Here is a 17,444-nt window from a genome sequence, read left to right on the forward strand (position 1 = left end):
ATACATTGAACCCAAGGGGAGTTCTGAGCTAAAGAGTAATGTGACGCAACTTAGGTTTTGATAAGATCACTCTGGATGACTTTTTTTTGAGGAAGATGGGCCCTGAGCTAACATCTGTGCCCATCTTCCTCCGTCTTATACATGGGACGCCTGCCACAGCATGGCTTGATCCTGTGCATAGGTCCGTGCCTGGGATCCGGGCAGGTGCACCTGGGGCTGCCAAAGCAGAGCATGCAAACTTAACTGCTAGACCACCGGGAAGGCCTCTGGATGAAATTTGGAAAACATACATTAACTGGTTAAGACAAAACTAAGGACACTGAGGCTACTGTAATAATCCAGGTGAGAAATGATGCTCCTGGGAACAGGGGGTTGGTGAGAGGTATTGTGTTGAATATATGAAAATAAATATTTGAATATATATATTGAATGAAAAGATACCAGTATCTGCTGATAGAGTGTGGGGTATGAGGAAAAGAATGAAGTCAAATACGACACCAAGGTTTTGTGGCCAGAACAAATTGTTGGATTGAGGTGACATTTCTGGGATGGGAAACTGTATGGGCAGCATATTTGGGGAGTTTTAAGTTAGACGTGTCAAGCTGGAAATGCCTGTTACACATGCGAGTGGAGATGGCCAGTAAACAGTTGGAAATTTATAATGTGGAGTCCAGGGGAGGGATCACATCTTTGAGTCCCTTTTGCCACATAAGGTCATAAAGTCACAGGTTCTGGGGATTAGTGCGTGGCCATAACATCCCATCAGCTGCGTGTTGCTGTGAGGGTGAAAGCTACGTCACTGGTATTTCAAATACCAGCAGGGTCACCATGGTGGGCAAGTTTCAGTGGGTTTTCCAGACTAAGACAGACCAGGAAGAAGGACCTGGCCACCCACTCCCAAAATAAAGGGCCATGAAAACCCTATGAAGAGCAGCAGAGCATTGCCTGATACAGCATCACAAGATGAGAGGATGGTGCAAAAAAGACCAGGCAGAGATCCACTCTGCTGTACCAAGGTCTATAGGAGTTGGAACTGCTTCAATGACACTAATAAAAAAGGACAAAACCTGGTTCATTACAGGCTTTGAAAGCTCTGTTCTCTTCCTTTTTTTTCAATTCCTTCCTTTAGGTGGGATTGGAAGGGTCAGTGGCTAGTCACTGCTCCTGGGCTGATGGGGATTGACACCCAGTCATAACCAGTCACCTGGGATGCCAGTAAGGAGATGTTGTAGGGGAGGAAGATACTTCCCCTACCCACTGTGGGTTCTTCTGGCTGGAGAATGAATTAAATTCACATGAGACAAAATAACAGGAGAAAATTCAACAAAGCTTTATTACATGTATACATGGGAGAGGCTCAGGAAAGCTGAGCAACTTGCCAAAATGGCCAAAGCCACCACCTTAAATATCCCCCTCAGCTAAAGACAAAGGAGGATGGTGGTGGTTGGGGGAGTCAGTTACAGTAACTTACCAGACAAGTACAGTAAACAAGATGCAGATTTAAGTCCTTACCTTTGGCATTGATTAAGAGTTTCTAGAGATAAGGTCATCCCCCCTTCTTCCAGGTACAGAGAGGGAGACACCTTTACAGATGGAGATTTCCTTTACAATGTAAATGTCTCTTAACAAAGGGTAAGTAAACTCTGCTTTTAAGAGTTGCTTTCCTGTCTGCAGTTTTTGAAAGTAACCAGCCCAAAATAATCCAAATGCCAAAGAGATATATCTTGGGGTGGCCAATTCCAGTCCCCCACAATGTCATCTTTTTCTCTGTCAGCTTTCTGCTCAGCCTGAGGGAAAAGAGGTCAGAAACAGTCTTTTTATGGATCCCCCTACTCCTCCCTTATCCACGCACCATCCAGCAGGCTCCTAGCATTGCTTCATAATGCTCAAGCCTGTAGCTCAAAACTTTGTTTTGAGGTCAGGGATGAAGCAGCTCAGCTGAGCTTACAGGGAGGGGAACCAAGAGACCCAGGAATCTAGGCCAGCAGATCAGGTACCAGAGATCATAGTACCAGTGAGTACATCTCTGACCAAAGAGCTGAGATCCAAGGCAGGAGGCAGAGGCTTTGAAGAGGTGAGCAACCCCATGGAGGGGAGAAGCTCCCATACACCACAGTGCAGGCTGCATCAGGTCCTCAGGCAATGTGAGGTTGGAGCTTGGGTGGGGAATCCTCACCTCAGATCTCTGGGCCAGGGAGTCATGAGAGCTCATCGACAGGGTCATGGGAGTTCATCATGTCCATCCTCGCTTCCACATGGACCCAGCACCAGAAAGACCTGCGGCAGCCTCTGTGCTCTTGGTCTCAGTCTGCTGAGCTCCCGTGGGAGGAAGGGTGGCCCAGACCCTTCACAGAGACAGGTACTTGTCTTCTTGGTCCTGGCCTCCTACAGCCCCGACACCCTCCTGGGGGAGCCCCAGGTTAGTCCAGCAGAGAAGACTCATGACTAATCCAGGACAGACTGTAGCAGTGGCCTTAGTTATGTCCAAAGCATTTGAAAAAGTCAGATGTTGGAGAAATCATTTCCAAATCTTTGGAACCAGACAGGATCCATGGAACATGTAACTTGGAAGGAGGTTTCAGGTAGCATGGTAATATTTCAACAGACAGGGATGGGAGCAAGGAACAGGGAGAGGGAACGGTCATTCTAGACACAGGGATGTCAGTGAGCAAAGAGGGACTGACCTAGGGGCTGAGGCCAGCACAGTTGTGGGGGGCTGAGGATCAGCAGAAGAGTCTGGAGAGGGCTAGTTTTGACCTTCCCACAAGCTTCACCCCTCACACCCCACAGCAGCCCCACCAAGGAGGGTGGGAGGACACTGCTCATCCATTCTAACCACCAAGTGCCCCTATCCAAGACAGGGGAAGAGCAGAAGCTATTTTCTGAAGAATGCCACTCCCAACTTTGGGCCTCTGGAGTCATTTTCTGAGAAACAGAACACTTGAAAGGGCATGAAATAGTAACAATTCCTCTTCCCGCTCCACAGGGAAGTGGGTTTGGGACCCATGGGCTGACGCTGAGGCCGAGGTCCAGGTTAGCACAGGTGGCCAAGAACAAGGGCTCTGGCCAGTATATAATGTACACTAGACACTCCCCCCAACACACACACACACTGCCCAACTCCCCCAAGGGAGCCCTCCACAAGCTGCAGAGGAAGCCTCGGGCCAGTCCCTTTGTGGGCTCCCACCCACCCATGCTGCTTCCATTGACCCCCCAACCCAGCCAGCACCAAGGCCTTCACTCCCTCCTTTGTAGCATGGTCAACACCTCTACAGAGTCTCTGCACTTGGGCTCATGTTCTCAGAAGGACACACAGTAGAGGTTATGGGGATTAACAAGCACCATCAGGAGGGTCTCCTTTGGGAAGCTTCAGGAGGAGAGGGGTCAGGAGCCGAGTCAATGACAGGGAATGAACACTTGTCCTGCAGGAGTGAGGGTCCTGAGTAGGAGGGTAGCTTGTGGAGGTGGAAAAGGAAGTGGCATGGCCACATGTGCCCAGGGAGTTGAGAACACAAAGGGCAGAGTAACACAGACCAGAGGCAGAAGAAGCTGGACCAGAGCTGGAAGAGGCAGGTTTCTGCAGGGATCAAACTCAGCATGGAGGTGTCCTAGGAATGCTTTCTCCAATTAAATTATCTTCATGGTCTGGTCTGGCTTCTGGACCTCACTGCAGACAGTAGTAAAAGGCTCCTTTCTTCTAGATGTCATTCATCTAGACCCTAGAAATGCAAGACAGAAGGTTCCTAGAACAGCTGCGGGATAGAGAGGCCCCAGAGGGACCCACATGGAACCAATGCCGCTGACATGAACTGCATGTGAATTCCTGCAGAGTACCCAGCACTACACTGGCCCCAGTTGTAAATTTTCTTACTAAATACCAGTGACTATCCGGAAAGAGTTAAAGACACAGCAGGGCCAGCAATGCCAAGACCCAGGCACATGGGGACCTGGGAGAGCCCAGTTGGGCACTGCTCCAAGCTCTCATCTTCTCCCTGCCCCCTCGAGACTCCTGCTGGCTTAGCTCTGCACAGTGGGTGTCACCACCATGGTTCCTGTGTTCATCCTGCAATTATGCACCTGAGTCATACACAGAGTGGAGCTTGAATCCAGGCCTTGGAAACCTGTACCCTCCCCCACTGCTACGAACCCCAAGGCCATGTCTAGGGATCATCCCCTCCACAGGGACATTCCCTGAGCAGTAAAATGCAGGAGAAAGGGAGCCGAGGGCCCAGTGGGGGAGGGGAGGTACTGAGCCAGAAAAGAGAAGTGCAACCTGCCTCTTGCAGTCTCTGTCGTCTTCCTCCCAGTGTCTTCCAAAGGCACAGTCCAGCCCCGAGGATCAACAGCACGGCCACGATGGTCCCTAGGATGGCTCGTAGGGGGCCAGCAATGGCTTGTCCATGTGAATCTGTTTCCCTCACACAAAGAGAGTGAAGAAGGTTAAGGCAAGAAGGAACTTGGGATACCCATTGCCAGATGGAGAACTCTGAAGGTCCTGGGTCAGAAGCTAAAGAGGGAGGAACATGGAGTTTCATTCATTCAACCAGTTCCCGAGCTCCTGCTTGCTGCTAGGGATGTTGAGATGGACAAGACTTCGTCCATGCCCTTGGAGCTCGTCACCCAGCAGGGAAGACTGAGAGAATGACAAAGTCTGCCAGCCAGAAGGATCGCAGTGCAGTGGAGGTATACACCTTGCACATAGGTCTTCAGGGAATGCCTCCCAGATGAGGTGATGGGTAACCTGAGTCTTGAGGGAGGAATAGAAGTTTACCAGATACTCAGGGTGGGCAGGACATCCCAGGAGGGAGAAGCACCACATTCAGGACATGTCCGTGTCAAAGAGCCAGCCCCTGGGACTAGCCAGCACCCCACTGGGGCAGGCAAGAGAGGGACAGGGCAGGAAGGAGCTAGGAAGAAAGGTCAGAGGAAAGCAGGAGTCTGCTCTCAGAGGGTCTAGTGGGTGAAGCTGAGTGTTGAACTTTATCTGAGGGTCCAGTATGCAGGGGAGGGGAGGGTCACAGGGGGTTTTCTGTGATGCTGACACATCAGATCCCTCCAGCAGCTCACGGAGGGTAGGGTATAAGGGCGAGGCTGCACTCAGGGGTACCAGGTCATCCGTTCATTCAATGGAACACTGTGAACAAACTGTGCCAGAAGCTGAGCTTGGTACAGGGATTCAGAGGAGAAGAAGACAGGGCCCTGCCCTCAAGGTGTTCCAGGCTCTGGAGGAGACAGGTACAATACAGAGCATTGCTGCTCCATGGGAGGGCCGGGGACCCTCCTTAAAGGTGACGCCTGAGGGCAGGATGGCTACAACCCCTGCAGGGCACTGTGCAAAATGAGAATGAGGAGCCCTGTGTTCAGAGATGTTAGAAATTTCAAGATGGCCACCGCAGAGCTTTAAACCCAGCACGGGGCCGTGTGTGACAACATGGATCACAGGCTACTGAAGTCAGCCATGCCTGAGGGAAACCCTTCAATAGGAATAAGGCAAGAAATGAAGGAAAAGGTGGGAGGAATGATGGGAGACGAAACAGCATCTCCAGAGGCTCACAAGCTTCAATAGCAGAAGGCGTTCAGGACTCCAAGCAGGCAGGTCGGTGTGAGTGTGTCAGGGACCAAAACATGGGCACAGGAGCATCAGAGGCCTGAATCCTACAGGGAGTCCCTGGAGGACAAATCCTACAGGCAACACAGACAAGTGACACAATCCAGGTTCTTTCCTGAAGACCACTCTGCATTCCCTGTGGAGGATGGGTGCAGTGGGAGCGGTGCTGGACAGCTGCTGCCCACCAGCATGGGCAAGAGGTGAGACACATAGATGTGAGAGTCATTTAAGAACAGAAACAAGTTAGATGTGCCCCCCCCCCACCCAGGCTCCTGTAGAGGGTGACCAGGTGGGGATGGTGCTGATAAACATGGTGGGGAGAAAAGCCCAGAATCCTCAGACCCCAGTGCTCCCTGAGCTCCGACAGTGCCCCTCCCTACCACCACCGGCAGGTTGCACTCACCGTGGGCACAGACCTCCCCAAGGGCTGAGGTGACAGTTTTCTGGTCCTCGGAGTTGCTGACCACACAGGTGAGGCTGGCACTGGGCTGGTGCAGAGGCAGATTAACAGCCAGGGTCCAGGAATTGGGGGCTGGTCCTGGTGTCCCTTTCTGCTCCAGCTCCCTGGGGAGGCCTTTGCTTTCCCAGGTCACATTCAGGTCCTCTGTGACCCCAGCAGCCCTGCACTCTAAGATGACGCTGCACCAGCGTGGTGTGATGGACAGTGACTGGACCAGGATCTGGGGAAGGGGCACAGGTTCTGGAGTAGGAGGGACAAGAGAATGGAGCCTCACATGAGTGGAGAATGTTACAATTGCTACATTCTCACCCATTATCTCATTAAAGCTTTGTCTTCCTTCCTCTAGGAAGGGGAGACATTTTACAGATGAAATAGAATTTATCCAAAGCTAAATATGTAGTAAGAGACAAGAAGGAAGGGAGCCACTGAGTTAAGCCTTATGTGACTGCACTAGACCAAGCAAGTCTTAAAGTCTCCCACAAGAAAATAAAGCCAGCACTCCACCTACCCAAGGCCCTTTATGTTTAGAAAATGGGTCTTTACTAGAAGGAGAAGTCGGGATTGAAGGACTTGTCCTGGTCCAAGGCCCTCGCCTGGTTCTCCTGCTGAGATGATGCCTGGACTACACAGCCCACAGTGAACAAGGATATCTGGCCAGCTCTGGGAGTCCAGAGAAAGGCCCCATGCACCCCAAAGTGCAGACATTTGTGGGAGATGCAGTGGTAGCCACTAGGAATGACAACCCCAAGTGTGGTTAGAATGTGGCACTGAACTTGTGGTACACAGAGGAACAGAAGTGACAGGTTTACAAGCCAGTCATAGAAATCCCATGGGAACCTAAAGCTGTCAAAGCCACTCTCCATAGGAGGGTATTTCTCTATGCAGAGGAGCTGTAGGGTAAGAAAGAGGTGCTAAATGAGGTCTTCAGAAGTGGGGCAGGCTAGACTTGCTCCTACGTCTATGGAGGCTCTTAGGGCTGGATTTTGTGAGTGACACTGGCATCAGGCCGGGGCTGAGAAAGAGTAGAGGGAATAGGGAGGATGAACTACACGTGATTTCTGAATTATGGCAGGCAGAACAGTGCTCCCCGCCCAAAGATGTCCACGTCCTAGTCCTCAGGACCTGTGAACGTGTTAGGTTAATGGTAAAGGGGAAGTAAGGTAATAGATAGAATTAAGGTTGCTGATCAGCTGACATTAAAATAAGGAGATTATTCTGGATTATCTGGATGAGATCTGTGTAATCACAAGGGTCCTCAAGAGTGGAAGAAGGAAGGAGAGTTCAGAGGAGGCAATGTGAGGAGGACTCGTCCCACCACTGCTGCCTTGAAGACAGACAAAGGTGATCAAGAGCTAGGAATGCAGGCAGCCACTAGAAGGCGGAAAAGGCAAGAAAGTGTTTCTCCCCTGGCTCCTCCAGAAAGGAACACGCCCTGCCAACACCCTGACTTGAGCCCAGTGAGACCCGTGTCTGACTTCTGACCTACATACAGCACAGCAAGATAATAAACTTGTGTTGATTTAAGCCACCAAGTCCCCCTTATCATTGGTTTCATTTTCTACAGTTTCATTTACCCACAGTCAACCAGTCAGAAAATATTACATGGAAAATTCCAGAAATAAACAACTCATATTTTAAATTGCATGCTGTTCTGAGTAGCCTGTGAAATCTCACATCATCTCACTCCCTCCCACCTGGGACGTGAATCATCCCTTTGTCCGGTGTATCCCTTTGTCCAGTGTAGCTGTATGGGCTACCCACCCGTTAGTCACTTAGTAGCCATCTCAGTTATCAGATGACTGTGGTGTTATTGCAGTGCTTGTGCTCAAGTAGCCCGTATTTTACTTAGTAAGGACCCCAAAGCACAGAGCAGCAATGCTGGCAATTCAGATATACTAAACAGAAGTCATGAAGTGCTTCCTCTAAGTGAAAACGTGAAAGTTCTTGACTTAATGAAGAAAAGAAAAAAAGAGAATGCCAGGTTGCTAAGATCTACAGTAACTTTTACTACAGTGTGCTGTTCTAATTGTTCTTTTTTTTGTTTTTGTTTTTTGCCTTTCGTCCTCAAATCCCCCTGGCACCTAGTTGTATATTTTAGTTGTGGGTCCTTCTAGTTGTGGCATGTGGGACGCTGCCTCAGCATGGCCTGATGATCAGTGCCATGTCCACACGCAGGATCTGAACCTGTGAAACCCCGGGCCGCCGAAGTGGAGCACGCGAATTTAACCCCCCCGCCACAGGGCCGGCCCTAATTGTTCTATTTTATCATTACTTATTGTACATCTCTTACTATGCCTCTTTTATTAATTAAACTTTATCATAGGTATGTATGAATAGGGAAAACATAGTATATATAGGGTTCAGTACTACCCACGGTTTCAAGCATCCACTGGGGTCTGGAACGTATCCCCCATGGGTAGGAAGAACTACCGTAATGTGTTCTAGCAGCAATAGAAAACTAACACATAAATAAGTCAACTTAATCCTCTAAAGAACAATAAGTGTTATGGAAAAATTCCATTTCCCCCAAACTTCCATTTTCCTCTCCCGAAACACTGAAGTGACTTTATACCTGGTGTGAATCTCAGCTCTGCTCCCCATTTGTGCTGAACGCATTTATTCTAATTTCAAGGGAGAAAATAGAGCCTGAAGGCTGGCATTGGGAAGGAGTGCTGCAAAACGGGGCCCGTGTGACACTCTTAGGTACAAAAGAAGGTCATAGCCTTGGGATTGAGGTGAGGGGGTGTCACGTACCATAGACAGTGAGGTAGAAAATCTGGTTAGATTCCATTCCCCCAGTTAAGATGGCTCGAGCCCGGTACTGCCCACTGTCACCACGCGTCAAGTTCTCAATCCTCAGGGATGTCATATTGGGCACGTGGACCCTATGCTTGTACTTGTCGTCAAAGCAGACCCAGGTTGGAGTCTCTTCCAACCCATTATGGACTCGCAGGATGACTGTGTAATTTACGTCAGGGCCAAAGCCCCACGAGATCTCCTCCAGCTTGGTTCCTGGTTCCTTGATCACATGAAACAACACAGACCCTCCTTGGATCTCCTTCAAAGGAACGTGGACTCCAGAATCCTGAACTCCAGCACCATGTGCTACAGAACTTTTGACCCCAATGCTGCAGACACCTAGGGCATCAGAAACAGGAAAGCGAGTGTTTTTTGATCAAGGATAAAAGAGAGAACCACAGAACCCATCTTTTTCATGAAATCCATCCAATGTACTCCCTTGATTCTTGGAAGGCAGCCTAGTACAATGAATTTGAAGCAACTCTGGAATCAAGTCCTGGTCCCAGTGGAGTGTAACCTTGAAGAGGTTACTTAAATGTGCTAACCTGCAGATTCTGTACCTGCCTCAAAATGATAGTGTGAATTAAATGAGCTCAGGGATCAAAAGCACCAGCACATTTTCCAGAATATGCTAAGTGCATATCTGTAGGAGGCAGCTTCTAAAATGGGTCCAAAGACCCCTCCCTCCTCAGCTTTACACCCTTGGTAACCACCTAGCCCTGGAATGTGGTCTGACTTGGTGACTTGCTTCTAAGGAACAGGATACAGCAAAGGTGATGGGATGTCACCTAGCGATGTGAGGTTATACATGACTGTGACCCATCTTGCTCACACTCTCTCTCTCCCTCAATCTGATGAAGCCAGCTGCCATATTGTCAGCTGCCCTGTGGAGAGGCCCACACAGCAAGGAACTGAGGGCAGCCTCCAGCCAACAGCCAGGGAGGAACTGAGGCCCTCAGTCCAACAGCCACAGGAACTGCATCCTATCAGCAATCACATGAGTGAGCTTGGAAGCAGATTCTTCCCAGCTGAGCCTTGAGCTGACTGCAGCCCCCGCCAAGGCCTTGATTTCAGTCTCAGAGACCCTGAGCCAGAGAACCAGCTAAACCACCCCTGGATCCTGACCCACAGAAGCTGTGAGGCTGTACATGGTATTGTTTTAAGGCACAAGTTTTCAAGTAACAGGTTACACAGCAATGGATAATTAATACAATAACGAAGGTTGCTGTCCCTTCCCCTTCCTTCCAGGCAGTGTAGTAGTCAGGATGGGCTGGGCTGTGCTGTGGTAACAAATAATTACAGTGCCTCAGGGTCTTAGAAAAGGTGAGTTTATATCCTACACCATACGTCCCATGAGAGAGGGAGGGAGGGGGTCTGTCACATGCGGTGGAGGCTCCACCACCTTGTAGCTGCACCACATGAAACCCACAGTGTCCTCACAGCCTCTCAGTCCCACCTCAGAGTATTTTTATTGAAAGGTGCTGAGGGGTCAGACTGGCTGATATAGTACAACAGGTGGTCCAAAGCTTGGAGTTCAGAGCCAGCGAGACTAAAGTTGACGCCGGGTCTCCATCTCCTGGCTGTGTGGACTTGAGCTGTTATTGAACCTCTCGGCCTTGACTTTCTCATCTGTGAAATGGAAAGGATGACAGTGCTCACCTCACAGAATTATTGTGGGGCCTTAAGAAGATCTCAGCACAGTGCTCTCAATACTTGTTCCATAAATGTGTTCTATCTCATTATGATGAAAATGATTCTTGACCAAACCTACCTGGGATCAGAACCAGATATTCCCAGGTCCCAGGGTGGTGCCCTTTCCTCTCCCCCAGCTGCTCCTCTAAGGGGTCTCCACCTAGATACCGGGCTGGGCTCAACACCCGTGGGTGCAATCCCCCAGGTGGTTTTAGGGAGCTGAAGTCCAGCCAGGGCCTTCTTGTTTACCAAAGGCCTCAGACTGAAAGGAAATTTATTGCTGTGTAGACAGCAGCTGGTTTCCATGGCCACTGTCAACTCCCATTTTACCAGGTACCCAAGGACATCTGTGCTACAGGGGAGAGTGGTAAAGATGGAGGAAGGACAGGCTACATGCTATCCCAAGCTTGGGTTGAAAAAATTTGTATTATCAACTCTATTTGGTGTGGGCATTTTCCCCTTTCACTAAAGAAAGTGGGTTGCTTTGTAATTGTAAAGGTATATGTGTTCATAGAAAACTATTATATGGATTATGGAGTTGATTCAAGTAAAAGTTCAAAGAGTGCCTCCTCTTAGAGGTAAGCACTGTTATTGGCATGTATCCTTCCAGACTTTTGTCTATGTAATCACAATTGCCATAAACCCTGTAAACACAGGGCACCTGTTCGTACATTCATTCCAGCATCCTGATGGCCTGTGTGGGCGTGGTCTCAGACTCTTCCTTTGAACAGGCTGTGACAGCCTCCTGGTTCCCTCATTAATTAATGAGTGAAATTAAAGCACTCTTTAACACCTCAGTCAATCACGGCATTCTGAGTTAATCTCATGTTGAAATATGCAATTTGGGGTACAACAACGGACACTAACCATAAGCGCTCTATCTAACCTGGGGCTCACAGGAACAGCCCCTTTCCAATGGGGAAATGTGCAGATGGACAAACTGAGAGACAGCATTTCAGTCTCCAGGGTGGCACCTTCCTAAGGGATTTTCACAGTAATTCTGACCAAATTATGTTTATCTATTCCCCCCTCCCCACCCCCAGAATTTGGTAAGATGGGGTCAGCACCAGGGGAACAGAGAGAAAGAAGCTGATATTTTCGCATCACAGACAGAAACTGAGAAGCTCTGGCCAAGGTTCTCAGTCAGCTGCCTCTGAACAGCACAGCTGCAGCGAGCTTTCCTGAGCAGGGTTTGCAGACGGAGTTCCACACACTGTGGGGAAGGAGATGATGTCCTTCCAGGTGGTCAGAGATCCCTCTTGGGAGCAGAGACACAGAAAACAGAGGGCAAGGTTGGATCTCAAAGATAAGGCTTGAAGAGGAGGATTCACTCCTTCCTTGGAGGGCTGAGGAGGTGACCACAGGGACTTCCCGGGGTCTTCTCTTTGAAGGTGCCCTAAACAGGCTCACCAGCTGGCAATCGCTTTTAGGCCACTTGAGTAGGACAGGACGGGATGAAGACACAGAGCAGCGGCCTTGAAGTAGCCACAGGAGAGACCTGTCTGGGTGGACTCAGGAATCTCATCCCCTTAGAGGGGATTTGCCCAGGCCCTCCTTTCACAAAGGAGGAGGTTCCCTGGTGGGTGACTTTGTCCTGGGTCACGCAGGGCAGAGCCAGACCTGGAACCTGGGTCTCCTCTCTTCCCACCCAGGGCTTCTCCCCTGCAGGAGCTGCCCACAAGCTCCCCCACCCTTTCCCTGCCCTCCCCAGGGCTCCTCCCTCCCAGCACTGCTGTCTGATCCCAGGATCTGAGCAGGTCCCGGAGTCTCACCCTTCAACTTCCCTCTCCTGGGAAAGGGAAGCAAGACTTAGAAGGGTAGCAGAGCAGGGGCCTCTGGCTAGGGGAGGGTTAAAGAGCAGCCCAGCCTGACTCCCCACTTTCTAGAGAGGAGGGACCCAGGGAGAGAGGAGTCTCAGCCCTCACCCTGCAGGGAGGATTGGCCCCAGAAGCTACGTGGGGAGCACCAGCTGTGAGGAAGATGGATGAAGACTTAGAAAGAGGAGGAAGGCAGCAAGAGCTCTCTGGGCCACAAAGGATCTAATCCTGAAGAAGAAAATCAAGCCTGGGGAGGCTTGAGTTCAAATCCAGTGAAATAAATAAAATTTAACACTGAAAAATCACCATAAAATGTTGTCCATTTTTCTGACCCTTCCTCCTTTTTTCCTTCCTCCCTCACTCTCTCTCCATCTCTCTTTCTCTTCCTTCTATAATCTTCCAAACCCAGGGCTTATGGAGAAAGCTGTATATAATTCAACATATTTCTCCATTTAAATAAATTGAAGAGGTGGAGAAAACCGACATTTTACTGTTGACACTACGTTACCTAGGTAAAGGGGTCTAATGCAAAGCTCATCACGAATTCAAGACAGCCTGTGTCCAAATGCTCTCTAATCCACTAAATTTAATATAATTCCCTACAAATTCGGATGTGGCTGGGATATTACAACAAGAAAATATAGTAAACCTTTCACAGCTTTAACCTGAATTCATAATTCACTAGTTATTATTATTTTCCCATTAGTTCTTTCTTTAATTTCATTATACGTAACATAACGTATACATAACATAAAACATAAAATCTCCGATAAAGTCATAGATGAGATACTCAGGCTTCCTTAGGACAGCCTTTCTTTCAGTTTCCTTTTTGCTTAACCTCCCCCTCTCTCCCTCTCCCTCCTTTCTCTCCTCCTCAAGTTCGCTCTCTCTGGAAACCCACCTTAGCAGTCTGCTGTTTCCTTCCACATTTTCTCCATTTATAAACATGTGGGTACACAGACACACTTAAATTTTGAAGGCTCCTGTTCATTTACAAAATTAGATTTCATGGAATTCATCCTCCTGCATCTTGCTCGTGGAAATCCATGCCTCTGAACTCATGGAAATTGGAAATCCCTCCCGGACAACTGGTACATTTGGTATTTTATCCTCCGTGTTATCCCATGGTACAGATAGTCCTCAGTTTGTACAATGATTCCCAAACTGCAGGTGCCCCCTATGTTTCCACGATTTTTCTCTAAAGAACTGCTTTCAGTCTGGGGTCTCCAGGACCTGAGCCACATTTGTCAGTGGAGGGAGATGCAACTCACAGGCAGGAAAAAGGCATCCTCCTAGAGGATTCACTTTACACTAAGATAAATGCTTCCTAACATTTAAGATGAAAACTAACACTGTACTGGAACGCAAAATTCACAAGCAATTTGAAGTTAAAGGTGAGACTCCCAGGGACTCTCTCCTTGGTGCTTGGAGCTAAGCCCCAAACCCAGGCACGGAGTGGTCGTTCACTCTCCCTTTACAGAAGAGAAGTCCAACAAGTCCAGACTGGAGTTGGTTCCTCCAGTTCAGGCACGGGGCTGCCAGGTCAGCCCCTACTCCACAGGACAACTGCAGAGGCTGGCAGGGCCCCTCTGAGTTCCACACCAGGGGTACCCCATTCCCACGCCCTCTGTCCCCAGGAGCAGCTTCTTTCTGTGTCTCCATCCCTCTCCTCAGGCAGCTCCAGGCTGTCCTGGCTTCCCTGTCATTGCAGCAGAAGTGGCCTCACCTCCCTGTTAGTGGTCCCCTTAATACGGCCAAGGCCGCCCTAGCTCAGGGCTCCCAGACTCTCCACAACCAAAAAGCCATTTGTTCCTTCTGTTCACCCATGGACAGTGCATTTGCTAAATTATAAGAGTTGTTTGGTCTTTTGTTCACCAAAGACAGCAGACAGGGAAGGGAGAACCTGCCCCCCTGCTCCACCCCGCTGCCCTCCCTCCCAGGAGCCCGGACCACTCACTGAGGAGGAGGCTGCTGAAGCCCAGGATCCAGGAGGCCCAGCAGAGGGGGGTGTCTTCTGAGCAGGGCCCCATCGCAGGCTGCCTGCCAGCCTGTCCCGCTGCAAAGGAAGCATCCAGGAGGCAGAGACAAAAGCAGAGGAGAAGCTTCACTCAGACAAGCCACTTATGCTCTTCCCTCCCCAGGGGCGGAGCAAAGTGTTAGTTCTGGGATCGCAGCCCAATAGTTAGAGTAACTCATTCAGCTCTTTCATATCATCCCCAGCACCTACAGTAGGACCTCGATCATGAGTGCAAAATCAATTATAAACAGCCTCACTCTGTGATACGCCTGGCACTGTGTTGGAGAGACCCCTCCCTGTGGCAAACTCAGTCCCATGATCTCACACTTTCCAGCCCTATACCCACTGGAAGCCCTCCCCTGCTTCTCCATTCAACAGCCTGCCCCAGGCAGCCCTGGCCACCAGTGCCAGTGTGGTCAGCTCAGAGGTCACTCTGTTACAGCCAGGCTGGGCTAAGCCTCACCTTAATGAGTCAAATTTCCATTTGGATTTTCCACAAATTTCAACTGTCAGTCACCTAAGTAAGAAGCTCTGAGCAAAAAAGCAAAGCTCTTTGTGTGAAGTGTCAAATCCCTACACCCCCAATGCACATATTGCCGTTTGCCTGTTGCTTGCGCCTACATGGCTTTCTCAGCGGCCACTAGTGCTAGTGATGCTCCCCACACAGGGCATAGACTAACCTCTACAGAAACTGACAGGCTCTTAGCTGCATCCCAACCAGGCTTTTCCTCTAAGCCTCTGCCAGCCCTGCTCCCGCCATCACGGAGCAGCAGGGACAGAGACCTGCACACTCCTCCTGGCCACAGCCCCAGCTGCCTCAGACTCACTGCCCCTACTGACGGTCAGGCCCCGGACTCTTCCCCCAGACTGGAGACTTGCAACATCCAAGAACTCTTGCCTCCCCTACCTTAGGGGACCCGCGCGATCTTCCTGACTCCCGGGCGGTGCCTCCTTCTCCTCCCCACCAAGGCTTCCCCCTAAGCTGCCCAGGTAGAACACCCCAAGGCTGCAGCTACAGCACTGGCCCCATGACCATGCACTCAAGGTAGTCAGGGCACTGCGTAGTAACCCATTTTTCGGATGTGAAACTCAAGACTCAAGAGGTTGCAAATCAAGGATGAGGGTCTGGACTCTTAACAACAAACTCTGGAAAAAAGACCCCAACATCACAGCTGCTGTCCAATCCTACTATGTGGCCTGAAGCAAGTCACTTGATTCCAGTCCGTGTGTCTCCTAAACTGCTCTTCAGCATCCCAGACAAGAGAGCATTCAACACTGGCTTGATTCCCCCTCCCCCACCTAGTAATGAGGACATTACTTCAAAGGCTATGCATGAGTCCTGTGGTCAGAAACTTCTTATATGGAGACAAAATCTGGGCAGCTCCTCCACCGGTCACTCTCAGGGTGATGGGGAGCAAGTCTTTTAGGTGCCCCTCCCCCATGTCCCTACATCTCTTGTGACAGCACTCTTCATGTGAGAACTGTTGGGTTATAAAAACCAATTGTTTAAGGGGCATGGAGAGGAGGAGCCTAGAGACAGGGAACCAGCAATGCAAGTGCAGGCCAGGGACACTGCAGAGAGCCAGACAGATTTTTTCATGCTGGCAAAACATCAGAGAGTTTTTAAAAATCCAGATATCTAACCTCATTTCTACATCCCAGCCATCCTGTGCCAAGGTCTAACACACAAACAAGCACACATGCCAGCCGCAGAAGCTTTGGTAAGAGTGTGCACACACAACTACCTGATGCCAGGAACGTTTTGGGAATTAAAGGAGGGCACACCTGGATCTACAGCGGCATGATGTGTGTGTCAGGAAGGGCCAGATAGGAGAAAAATGTAGAGTTCAGTGAGCTGAGCACACAGGAAGAATGAGAGACCTGAGAGGTGACCAGGAGAATGAGTTTATTCTCTGATTCGTAGGAATCAGAAGTTCCTACAAATTCACAGGAATTGTAGGGAATTCTTTGGACCTCCAAGGGAGTTGGTGGATGGTCATGTCTATTTTACTTGAATTCCAAAGGGTAGGACACCGAGTTGAGAGAGGGTCATGTGAAAAATACATTTATTGCATATCTACTCTATGCCAGAGGCTTTCCATGTGTTCTTTCAACTAATCCACAATGTATCTTTAATTAAATCCTCAAAACACCACATTATCTAGGCATTACACACACTATGAAAAGTGAAAGGTAAAAAGTGAACAGCGAAAGTCCAAGGAGATTAAATAACTTGTCCAAGGTCATATTTTAAATAAATGGCAGTGTGCTCACAAGCTGACAACATCATCCCAGCCATGAACATGCTCTAGAGGAAAAGGAACATGTAGATTCTGAGAAATTCAAGTCACCACTGTGAAAGACCCTGGGAAACAGAGATTGGCCGTTTTATGATGTGAGGGGAACCTGTATCCCCAGGAGGAGGGCTGGTGGTTAGGTAAAGGAGAGTTTGGAGGAGAGAGTCTGAATTATGCTTTTGCCTGACCACCCTTCCTGGCTGAAAGAGAAGAGCCCCTGCCCAGCCATGAGAGACTTGCAGTGGAGCAGCAGGGCAGCCCCAGAGGTGGACTGGAGATGGCCATACAGCAGTTGGTACAGATTGGTCATCACTATCTTTTTCTTCTTCCTTCCTGCTTCCTCTATAATCCAACTAACTATTCGCTGATAAAAAAAAGTTTGAATTAATATTTTTATTTAAATTATATAGAGATAAATCTTTAGAAAGTAATAACACAATAATGTTTGGATTTAATGGGTCATTCAGGGAGACATATTTAATGCTGAACAACTTTAGCCATAATTAGAAAACATTAATAATTTACAATGTCTGTTAAAATGGGAAGGGTAGAAAAAAGTCAGAGTAAGGACCTTCAAAAATTCTCTTCTTCATAAAGGCACTGAGAAAACTGTCCTACTTTTTAGAGAACTTTTTCAGAACACTGGAAATTAACTAATGACTTGCAATATGGCTTAAGTGCAATAAGAATGGGGAGTTTTGCGGTGTTTTAACTTTCCTTGATCTATTCTCTGCTCTTAGCAGCACTGTATACA

At 49.1% G+C, this 17,444-nt stretch overlaps 1 protein-coding gene across 5 annotated transcripts in view; it reads right to left on the reverse strand.

Moving 5' to 3' along the window:
• Positions 1–14,424, reverse strand: part of LOC124250476 (SLAM family member 9-like) — a 44,433-nt gene extending 30,009 nt beyond the window's left edge. For 3 of the 5 annotated variants that reach the window (XM_046682376.1, XM_046682374.1, XM_046682371.1), the window contains exon 1: positions 14,334–14,424. In XM_046682376.1, the coding sequence (XP_046538332.1) occupies positions 14,334–14,406 (73 nt within the window). In that variant the 5' untranslated portion in view covers positions 14,407–14,424. Of the gene's footprint in view, positions 1–1,682; positions 3,720–4,277; positions 4,409–6,011; positions 6,309–8,822; positions 9,207–10,323; positions 10,478–14,333 lie in introns of those variants that run through there. The other 2 variants (XM_046682372.1, XM_046682375.1) reach the window with 2 other exon arrangements.
• Positions 14,425–17,444: the final 3,020 nt, after the last annotated feature.

Source organism: Equus quagga, chromosome 13 (assembly GCF_021613505.1).
Source record: "Equus quagga isolate Etosha38 chromosome 13, UCLA_HA_Equagga_1.0, whole genome shotgun sequence".
Classification (NCBI taxonomy): domain Eukaryota; kingdom Metazoa; phylum Chordata; class Mammalia; order Perissodactyla; family Equidae; genus Equus; species Equus quagga.